Here is a 10,718-nt window from a genome sequence, read left to right on the forward strand (position 1 = left end):
ACAGTGAAGAACTATTTCTATAATTAATGAATCAGTGTGAGTATCTGTAATGCATCATAATGTCTGTATTAGGTAAATGCACCTCAGACTTCTACTGAACCTCAGTGGAGTTTATATTCTTCTTCTTCTGCTCCGACTGTGTGACTCTCGGTGGGATTTATGTTGGAATCAGTCTGATCACATGATAAACTGGCAGAGATGAAACCATGAGCTAACTGAGCTGTGCGAATGTGTAATTGTTTTACTCGTGCTGCAGGGATATAAATCAAATTGTGGGGATCTGATTTCCATTTGAGGGGACAGGAAAAAAAAAGAAGAATATTCCTCATAATGTAAATGATCACATTTCAGGCAGAAGACTTGGTTTAAGGTTAGTGTAAGCGGTCAGGAAATGAGTGTGAGTGGCTGTAATGTCCTCTGAAGCGATGGAAACACCGCTGGATGAGCGTGTCTCCAGCTGTGTGCCCAGTGTGATCTCAGCCTCCGTGTCCTCCCAGTCCGCTGACGTCCCCCCACCCAGCGCTCAGCAACACACACGGGGGGATAATCAGTCCAAACGAGGCCGTGCTATACTCTAATTACAGAGGATTACGCCCCCCAAAAAAACTGAAGCAGGAAAAGTATTCGGCTCTAACTCATTCAAGAGCTTCATTCATCCGCCACAACAAACCACCACGAATGTACATACTTGAAATTTCACATATTTGTAAGCTTATGATTTGTAAAAAAAATTCTAAAAGCCACATTTGTGTCATACGAACCTCAGTTTTATGAAATAATGGTCCCCCCACTTGTCCCACGAGGAGCAGGACACCCAGACTGAAAGACAGATGTGATTTGTTATTGTGTTTCTCCAGCTCTCCGTCTTGCAGATGTTTGGCATCGTTTCTCCTTTTTTGTCATTTTTTTCCCCCCGTTGTGGTCAATTTGTGTGTGTCTGTGGTCAGTTTGCACGTCTTTGTTGTTGCTTTTTGTCCCACATTAGTCATTTTTCAGCTCTTCATAGTCATTTTGTCTCTTTGTGATCATTTTACATGTGTTTACGGCTGTGTTTTTTTCCCTTTATGGCCAGTTTGTGGCTCATTTTGATTGTGTTGTGTGACTTTGTGGTCGTTTCGTTTTTGTCATTGTGTGTCACATTTCAGTTGTTTTATGTCTCTTTGTCGTCATTGTGCATCTCTTTATGGTTATCATGCGTTTCATTTAAGTCATTTTACATCTGTTTGCAGTTATTTTTTCTTTCTTTTTTTTCTCATTTGATCCCTTCCTGTTCCTTCTATCTCTTTATGGTTGTTTTGTCATCACATTTTGTGGCTCACTTTGATTGTTTTGCGTCTCTTTATGGTAGTTTGCATTTAGCTTTAGTGATTTTGCGGCACATCTTTTTGTGGCCATTCTGTATCTGTTTGACGTCATTATGTGTCAGATTTTGGTCATTTCTTATATAACTGAGGCCATTTTGTCTCTTTGTGGTCTTTTACATCAGTTTATAGTTGTGGTTTTTTCCCGTTATGGCCACTTTGTAGCTCATTTTGAGTGCTTTCCATATTTTTACGCCCATTCTCTCTGTATGACATCATTTTGTGTCACATTTTGGCCATTTTGTGTCATTTTACATCTATTTGCGGTGATGTTGTCTCATTGTGGTCATCGTGTTTCTTTCTGATCATATTGCATCTCTATAGCTATTTTTGGGTCATTTTGGTCAATTGGTGTCTTTTTATTTTCAGTTTGCATGTCTTTATTGTTACTTCTAGTCCTTTTTAGTCTCTTAGTAATTGTTTGTTTTCCCACTAACTTCTGAAACACAGTTCAAAAGCAGAGTTAAAAACACCAGCTGTGATGTGGATTTGGCGATACGTTCATGTAAAATGATGATCCAAAGAGAATGTTGGAAGCAATGGAAGTCCTGGTCTCACACACTAGTTCGCATCTGTCTGCTCTGTCCTGTCAATCACAGATGCAGAGAGTCTTCTTCCTGAAGGGGGCGTGGACAGCAGCAACTCAGTGGCAGTTACAGCTACAGACACTGAAAAAGCTCATTTAGAAAAGGAGATTAAATGAACCATTGAGACTTATTCTGAGACATATGAAAATTTGCTGAAAAGAGGCACAATATGGCTCGGTTAACCATTTCATCCATTGTTTTTTTTCATGCAATTAAATATTACATCTTATTTTTTTTTGTAAGTTGATCCATTAGTAAACCAAGTTAACAGCAAACCTGTCCTTGTCCTTCAGGTGCTGGTTGCTCCATTAAACCGGACTCCGAGTGCCCCAACGAGTGCAGCGATCAGGGTCGCTGTGTGGACGGAAAGTGCGTCTGCTTCCCAGGTTTCAGCGGGCCGGACTGCAGCAGCTCCAACTGTCCAGGGAACTGCAACGACAACGGCAGGTGCGTCAACGGACAGTGTGTGTGCGATCCCGGTTTCGCTGGTCCCGACTGCTCCCAGAGCGCCTGCCCCGACAACTGCAACGACCGAGGCAGGTGCGTGAACGGCAGGTGTGTGTGCGACAGTGGCTTCTCGGGTCCTAGCTGCTCGGGCGATTCCTGTCCTGGGAACTGCAACAACAGGGGGCGCTGTGTTAATGGACAGTGTGTGTGCGACCCTGGGTTCGCGGGGCCGGACTGCTCTCAGAGGGCCTGCCCTGATGACTGCAATGACCGCGGCAGGTGTGTTAACGGCAAATGCGTCTGCGACAGCGGCTACACCGGTGAAGACTGCTCTGAAGACTCCTGCCCCGGAAACTGCAACAACAGGGGGCGCTGCATCAACGGACAGTGTGTTTGCGACGATGGATTTACAGGCGACGACTGCTCTGAAGACTCCTGCCCAGGAAACTGCAACAACAGGGGACGCTGCATCAATGGACAGTGTGTTTGCGACGACGGATTTACCGGCGACAACTGCTCTCAAAAAGCGTGTCCCAACAACTGCAGCAAACGTGGGAAGTGCGTGAACGGGAAGTGTGTTTGTGATGTTGGCTTCACCGGGCCGGACTGCGCCGCCAAAGGTTGTCCCAACAACTGCAGCAACAAAGGACGGTGTGTCAAAGGCAGCTGTGTGTGTCGGCGAGGGTTCACCGGACCGGACTGCAGCCAGTGTCTGGAGGGCAAGACTGGACCCAACTGTGACACTGGTGAGTCGAAACAAGCAAAATATGCAATCTTTGATTTAAAAAAGTCTTTAATAGGATCAGTGTTATTATCTAATTAGATGTAGCAGGTCATAGGCATTGAAGCACATGAATTAGTTTGCAGTTTGCAACTTTAAGAAAACCAATATGAATTATATATCAAAACATGCGGCTTGATAGGAAATGGTGTGCTATGTCTTTTGTCGTCATACAGTTTTGACCAAATTAAAAAAAAAAAAAAAAGTTAAAAATCTGAAATGCACAGGAAGTCTGGCCAAAACCCATCTTTCAAACTCTGTAGCACTGGAATATTTTACAGGTCAGAAAGCTTTGGATGCTATTTTTCTAAAGACATGTTTTAATATCTTTTACAGTTTTTACGCAGCTGCAGTTTAAGTTTAACAAATTTTTTTGAAAATTCTGACTTTAATTGGATGAATCTAGCCCCAGAAAAAAAAAATTCTAAAGACTGAAATGAAACAAATGTTTTCATGAATTTTCTAGTATAGACATATAATAGTGTTATTGGAGGTTTCAACTTTAATAAGCAATAAAACTCTCTGAACCTGAAAACCAGTTGGCAGGTTTGATAGGCATATTACTTTTAATGGTTTCCAAAATGGCACCATGTACCAGAACTAGAAAAAGTAGTAAGCCAAAAGAAGTCAGCTCTTTAACTTTTAAATGATCCTCGAACTACTCAGTTGCATGTCTTTTGTGGCTTAAAATTGTGATATTTCTTTAAAATAACTTGCACGACAGTTTTCTCTCACCAGATTCAGTACGGCAGGTGTGTAGAGGTTGTAACAATGCAATTAGTTAAACATAGACAAAGCATTGTGAACACCTTATGGGAAAAGGTTGTGCAGTTCTTTCTGCTTTTAGTCATAGTTGTGGTGGTGCAGGACTTTATATTGCAGTGAAAAAAGAGACCACAGTGATGAAAAATGGGACAGGAGCAAAAAAAATAAAAAGTCCAGAAACTGCTTGGAGTTTAGAGAACTGAAGTGATGCTCACGCTTCTTTTACCCTGAAAGATTAAAATGCCTTTATAACAGCTAACTGTTATTAAGGAAACCATTTTCTTTACTTCTAGGCAGCTCAATGTGATCATTGAAGGTGAAAAACAAAGCAGTGCATTTGTGTGTTTGGCTTCTTACAAACTCAGTGCGACCAGCATAAAAACAACTCAAAGGCCAGCTCATCAGGTGAAGTCTGTACTCTTGTGCAACCAGACGTCAAATCCAGTTTCTTCTGTTCTTGATCCTCTTGTGTTTGTCCGTTAAACGCTTCCCCCTTTGAACGGATCATGTTGTTTTCATCGCAAATGGTATCCAGTTACACATCTAATTTACGCCTCTAATCAGTGTCAGGTCGACCTCTGCATGTGAAGTGTTTGGTTTGATCCAGTTTTTCAGCTAAAGAACATTTGTTCAAGGTGCATCACATTTATTTATATCTTTTCAGACTAAGGATGTTCCTGGTGACTCACTTCCTTGTCAGTGGAATAGAAATTCAAATTTAATGGCGTCAACTAGGTCAAAAGTAAGAAAACATTGGTTGTGCTCAATCTGGATGTGATCATGTAGCACCGTGTATTCAGACTTAATATACAGCACTAGCTTTCTACGGTTTAGTCGTTGTCTGTTATTATATTTTGACAGCCTGCATAGAGGTCAAAAAAGTCCCAGACTGCACTGGTTTCACCACATGTTGTCTTTATCTGGATGCTTCACAGCATCCACAGGGAACGAGGACAGCTCGGGTAGCAACGTTTAATCATTTAGCCAATTAATAACATTTGTATCCTTGTAATCTTCTTCCCACCTGATTGCTCAAAAATGGAGCAAAATGCTGCACGGAAGTTTTTTAAACTATCTGTTTGGGCTCAAAATTAATCAGTGTTTTCATGATCTTTTTCCTTCCTTGTTCAGCCACCCACAAACTTATCTGTTGTTTTTTTAAAATTTTATTGCAGAGCACTTAGCAACACCTGCCCTGGATAAGTGCTATATAAAAACATTACAATTTACGCCACGTTTTCTCACTTAACAAGCTTCTACTGCATCTTCTCAGGCTCTAAGGAAGCTTTCTGTTTGCAACAGGCCTGTAAAATCACACATGTCTACAGGCAGCTGTCAAGTTTAAACACCCCTCCGCATGCAGCATCCCATTGTTTTTCCCCATGTGGGTTCGTGGTTTGTGACCTCGGGGAGAACACTTTACATGTTTGGTATGTAAGCACATGCTTTTCTTTAGCAGATTGGACCAAACACACGAGAGCGGGCAGTCGTGAGTCATCCATCATCTGCATTTCAATCTCAATTATCTCATTGTTTCTTCAAATTCCGCCCCGAGCGTTTTTAAAATCTGCTTTCAGTATCGAGGACGTTTCCGTTTATTTTGCCAATTCAGTGCATCATTGTTTTCAGCATCAGCCAGTCGAGCTGCTCGCCTCTTTCTAGCTGTGTTTTCTCGTTGTTTGTTGTTGTTTTTGGTTTGCGTTAGCTCGTCTATTTGGAGCTGCTTCAAGCCGCAGTGGTTTCTAGTGACGGAACTGTTTCATTAACAGACCTGCTGCCTATAAAAACCCCTCAGATGCTGCGTCATGCATCTCTGAGCTGCCTGACGCTGGACAGACACGTGTGATTCAGAGTGTTAAGTGTTTTCCCAACTGTAACCGACCACTTAGTGGAGTCGAGGGACGGATGTCGCACTGAGAGGAAAAGTGAGTGTGGGCAGCAGAGACTGCTGAGTATGTTTCCATCCACCTGCTTTCCGTACATTTGGAATTCAAGCAAAAAATACCTGAATGGAAACCCCAGAAATGAAAAAAACACAAGAAGAGGATGAAAAAATCTTCAATGGAAAGACTTCTTAGATACAACACTGATTCTCCTCCTTCTTACTTTACTTCTTGAATGTATAGATACAGAAACACAATGTTTTCTCATTTAGATCGTGCATTTTCACATTATTTTGACCACTATAGATACAACAGATCTTTTTCCCTGCAGAACCTTTGACCTGACAGAAAGCGCAGGTGTTTTAACCGTCTGAACCCCAAAACCTGTCGTCGGTTTAAAAGGCATGTTATCGGGAAAAAAGAAAAAATCGCTAAAATTACACAATTTATTAGAGCCAGAAACTGTAAAAACAGAAAAAAAAACTCATCAGAGTCTGAATTTTCTGATAGTTCCTGAACTAATCATCTTTGTTCCCACAGGAAAAAATCTAAACTTAAAATCAAGATGAGTCATCAAAATCACTGTATTCGATGTGTCACGTTTAAAATGTCATCAAATACTTCTTCCACGTTCCAGCTGATGGTGAAATGGTGTAATTTTGACGTATTTTTTCCAGATAACGTGCCTTTCAGACCTACTGGTTGGCTTCAGAGTTCAGAGGTTTTCCCTCCATCTCAGCTTGCCTGCAGTCTGCAGAAAACACCAAAACCTTAGGAACAGTGTTACATAAATACAATTTAATGTAAATGCAGTAAAAAGGCAGTGATTTTAACTGTCGGTGAAAAGCTGCAGGTGCTGCTTTCATAATTGGATCCTGTTTTATGCCTTTAAGAGTCCTTGGAATTCTTTAAAGCTGTTGCTGGGAAACACTCTGGTTTGTACTTTGCATAAAATTTATGCAAATTTATTTATTTATTTTTTTTAAAGTGTGTTTTTAGGAGCCACCCAAAGGAGTCTCTTTGCAAGATGTTGAATTTGTTGAAGTAGGAAAACAACAAAAATGCCAAATTACAGTAGTTTCAGCGAGCGAAAACATCACTCTGTTGTTTCTTGTCTCATTGTGGTTGATTGTATGACTGAGGTGGTTTTGTGTGTCTTTCTAGTTCTGTGTGTATTTTATTCTTTTTATGTCTCGTTGTAGTTATTTTGTGTCTCCTTGAGGCTGTTGCTTGTCTTTTCTTGGTCGTTTTGTGTCTCTGTAATTATCTGCAGCAGCTGAACACAATGAAAAGTTTAAAGAGCATCATTTGGAGTGCAGGCAAAGGACACAATCTGATGAACACAGACAGAAAGCAGATGAGACCAGATGAGGAAAACATGCAAGTCTGGTTGATGGTTAAGCAAGTTTTAAGGTTTTGTACTCTTTGATGGAAGGATGCTGCAGAGCTGGGAAGCTGTTTCTTTGTTCGTCCAGTGCATGTGTTACATGTTGGATTGTGGTTGTTGCTTACGGGAACATTATGTCATGTTCTCACTGAGCGGTGAATTTTTCAGCCACTAACTTTATGAGGAACTCGCTGCAGTTTAACGAATCTGTGATTTATGCACAGTTATACAAGAGCTGTGCAGCTTGGCCAGCGCGAGAGCTTCACACTTCACATGTGAATTCTGTAACACTGTGGATCAGCCAGGACGGCTTCAGGTGGAAGTACTACTACATGGATTGATTTTATTCAGCAGGCCTGTGTTTGCATGGCGCTGCTTCAGCATGTTCAAAAATAAAGCAGTGAGGTTGGCAGTTAATAATGTTTCTGCAGCTGTAGCAGGAGGTGGGTTGAGAAGTATAATATGGTGTTTGTATGTTTGTATGAGCAGACTGTGGAACAGATGTGAGTCGTGTGAGACATGAGGCAGCTTTATTATCAAAAGTACGGTGTGAAGAAGTGGACACGATGAAAGAAAAACTGCATTGGTTGGATTTAAAGTTTTTCTTTTTACTTGTCTGAAGGGAAAAGGAGCTGGAACATACTAAACTGTTTTTGTTTTGAACTCAAAATTATGAAAAATTATACCTGCAAAGGGGGGCGCCAAACTTCAAAATGAAGAAAATGTGTTTTTGTCATTTTTTTTGTCAATTTGACAACACAGGTGTGGCACGTGGACAAAAAAAAAAAAAAAAAACCACTGCAAATAGCACAGATACAGTCCATGAGTACAGACTACAATTCAGATGTTTCTAGGGGGACACTTAGGTGTTGGACACAGCCAGGACACAGCATTTATGTCAGTTCATGACTCATGTCAGGCTCTTGTTCAACTGTTCAATTGTTGTTTTTGTTGTCTTCTTGTACTTATTTTGTGTCTTAGTGATATGTTTGTGCCTCCTTGTACTTTATTTGTGTCTCTTTAAGTGCATTTTTCCCCCTCGTTGTTCATGTTTTGTGTCTCTTGGGAGTCATTTTTGTCAGTTTGGGGTTATTTGGTCACTTTGTTGTTGTTTGTGTCTCTTTGTAGTCATTTTATGTCTTTTATGCTCTTGAAAGCCATGCAGAACAACCCTAAAGAGACACAAATTGACCTCAGCGACACAAAATCATGAGACAAAATGACCAAAAAGAGACACAGAATATGAAACGTTGACATTAAGACGTATGATGACCACAATAGAACATAATATACGAGACACTGTCAAAAAAAAACTACAAATGGACACAAAACAATTGCAAAGAGACACAGAACAACTACAAAGAAACAAAAAGAACCACTAACAGATGAAAAAAATCTAAAAAGACATAGCAGCTGATGATCAGAGGAGAAAATCAACTAAAGAGAGATACACAATAACCACAAACAGACGAAAACAGCTACAAAGAGACACAAAACAACCACAAAGAGACACAAAACAACTACAGAGGAACACAAAGCAACTACAGAGATTTAAAAAAATAATTACAAAGAGACACAAACCAGCCACAAGGAGACAAAAAAAACAACAACACAGACACAAAACAACTACAGAGAGATGAAAAATAACTACTCGGAGACAAAAAAACAACTACAAAGAGACTAAAAAAATGTACATAAACAAAACAACCGCAAAGAGAAAATAAACAACTACAAAGAAACAAAACAACCACAAACAGATGAAAAGCAACTGCAGGCACACACAGCCGCTGCCTCTCCTTCAGCTACCTGATCGTCCCGTTGGAGCGCCGCTTGCAGCCGTGGCTTCTTTTTTTGGAAAATATCTTAGTATTTCAAGTTTTATCTGAAAGCCTGACGTTCAGCTACTTTTTTGCTAATCTGAAGTCGGGCCACCGTGACTCCCAAATCATGAACCTGGACACAAACCTTAATGACAAAACCAGCCGCCACCATGTATCGCTTTACACCCGCAGATCAGATAGAACAGTTTGTCTCATTGTTGTGGTGCCAGCGAGCAGATGGTTTACGATTTGATTGAGGCCGATGCATCACTCCGCTTCTGGTAACGCGGACGTTTTCAGCGGGATCTTTGCAAAGAGGAAAGAGATTCAGCGGCAGGACAGACGGGTGCCGGCTGGTTCATTTGTTCCACTTCATGAATCCAACGAGAAGTGAAAAAGTACAGTTATTTCCAGGAGAAAAGGGGACCTGGGCCTCGTTTACAACTGTTTCATACACACAGAATGGGGCCACTTTCCACAAAACAGTTGTGATTTCAATGAATGTACGTTAAGGAAAAATGTGTTCAGCTCAAGGCTGCATCTAGCTTTTCATTTTCATTGATTATTTAACTAATTTTCTCTTAAATGTCTGGATTTTATTGACTTTTACCAAAAGTCAATAAAATTGTATATTGTGTCTCCTTAATCTAGGTAATTTGGTGTCTCTCTGTGTGTGTTTTTTTGTTGTTTTTTTTTTTCTATTTATGGTCTTTTTGCGTCTTTGTGAATGTTCTATGTCTCTTTGTAGTCAATCTGTGTCTCCGTCTAGTTGTTTTATGTCTCTTTGTGGTGTGTCTTTGTGGCCATTTTGTGTCTTTTGGTAGTTTTGTATCCATTCTATGTCTTTCTGTAGTTGTCTTATGTCTCTTTGTGGTCATTGTGTGTCTCTTTGTAGTTGTTCTGTATCTTTATAGGCATTTTGTGTGTCTGTTTGTGATCTGTTGCCTCTCTCTGTGGCCATTTTGTGTCTCTGTAGTTATCTTGTTTCTCTTTGTAATGGTTTAGTGGCTCCTTGTGGCCATTTTGTGTCTCTTTAATCGAGGTAATTTGGTATCTCTGTGTTGTTGTTTTCTGTCTATTTGTATTCAATTTGTATCTCTTTCTAGTTGTTTTGTCTCTTTGTGTGTGTTTGGTGTGTCTTTGTGACCACATGTAGTCTTTCTGTAGTTTTCTGTCCATTTTCTGTCTGTCTGTCTGTCTATAGTTGTCTTGTGTCTCTTTGTGGTCATTGCATCGCTCTTTGTGTTTGTTTTGTGTCTCTTTGTAGTCAATTTGTGTCTCCTTCTAGTTGTTTTATTTTGTCTTTGTGGTTGTTTCGTGAATCTTTGTGGCCACATGTGGTCTTTCTGTAGTTTTGTGTCCATTTTATGTCTGTCTGTAGTTGTCTTGTGTCTCTTTGTGGTCATTACGTCTCTCTTTGTGCTTGTTTTGTGTCTCTTTGCGGTGATTTTATGTCTCTATGTAGTTGTTCTGTGTCTTTATGGGCATTTTGGATGTCTATCTGTTGTCATTTTCTGTCTGTTTTGTGGTTGTTTTGTGTCTCTTTGTGGCCGTATGGTCTCTTTTTATAGTTGTTTAGTGTCTCTTTGTTGTCATTTTGTGTGTCTTTGTGGTCATGTTGTGTTTCTTTGTAGGTGTTTTGTGTGTCTTTGTGGTCATGTTGTGTTTCTTTGTAGGTGTTTTGTGT

General features: G+C 40.4%; 1 protein-coding gene across 1 annotated transcript in view; it reads left to right on the forward strand.

Moving 5' to 3' along the window:
* tnxbb (tenascin XBb) overlaps nt 1–10,718 on the forward strand; it is a 53,354-nt gene that overhangs the window by 6,302 nt on the left and 36,334 nt on the right. The window contains exon 4 of the mRNA XM_008299743.1: nt 2,242–3,141. Coding sequence (XP_008297965.1) covers nt 2,242–3,141 — 900 coding nt within the window. The remainder of the gene's footprint in view (nt 1–2,241; nt 3,142–10,718) is intronic.

This window comes from Stegastes partitus, unplaced genomic scaffold (genome assembly GCF_000690725.1).
Source record: "Stegastes partitus isolate 25-593 unplaced genomic scaffold, Stegastes_partitus-1.0.2 Scaffold1453, whole genome shotgun sequence".
Lineage (NCBI taxonomy): Eukaryota > Metazoa > Chordata > Actinopteri > Pomacentridae > Stegastes > Stegastes partitus.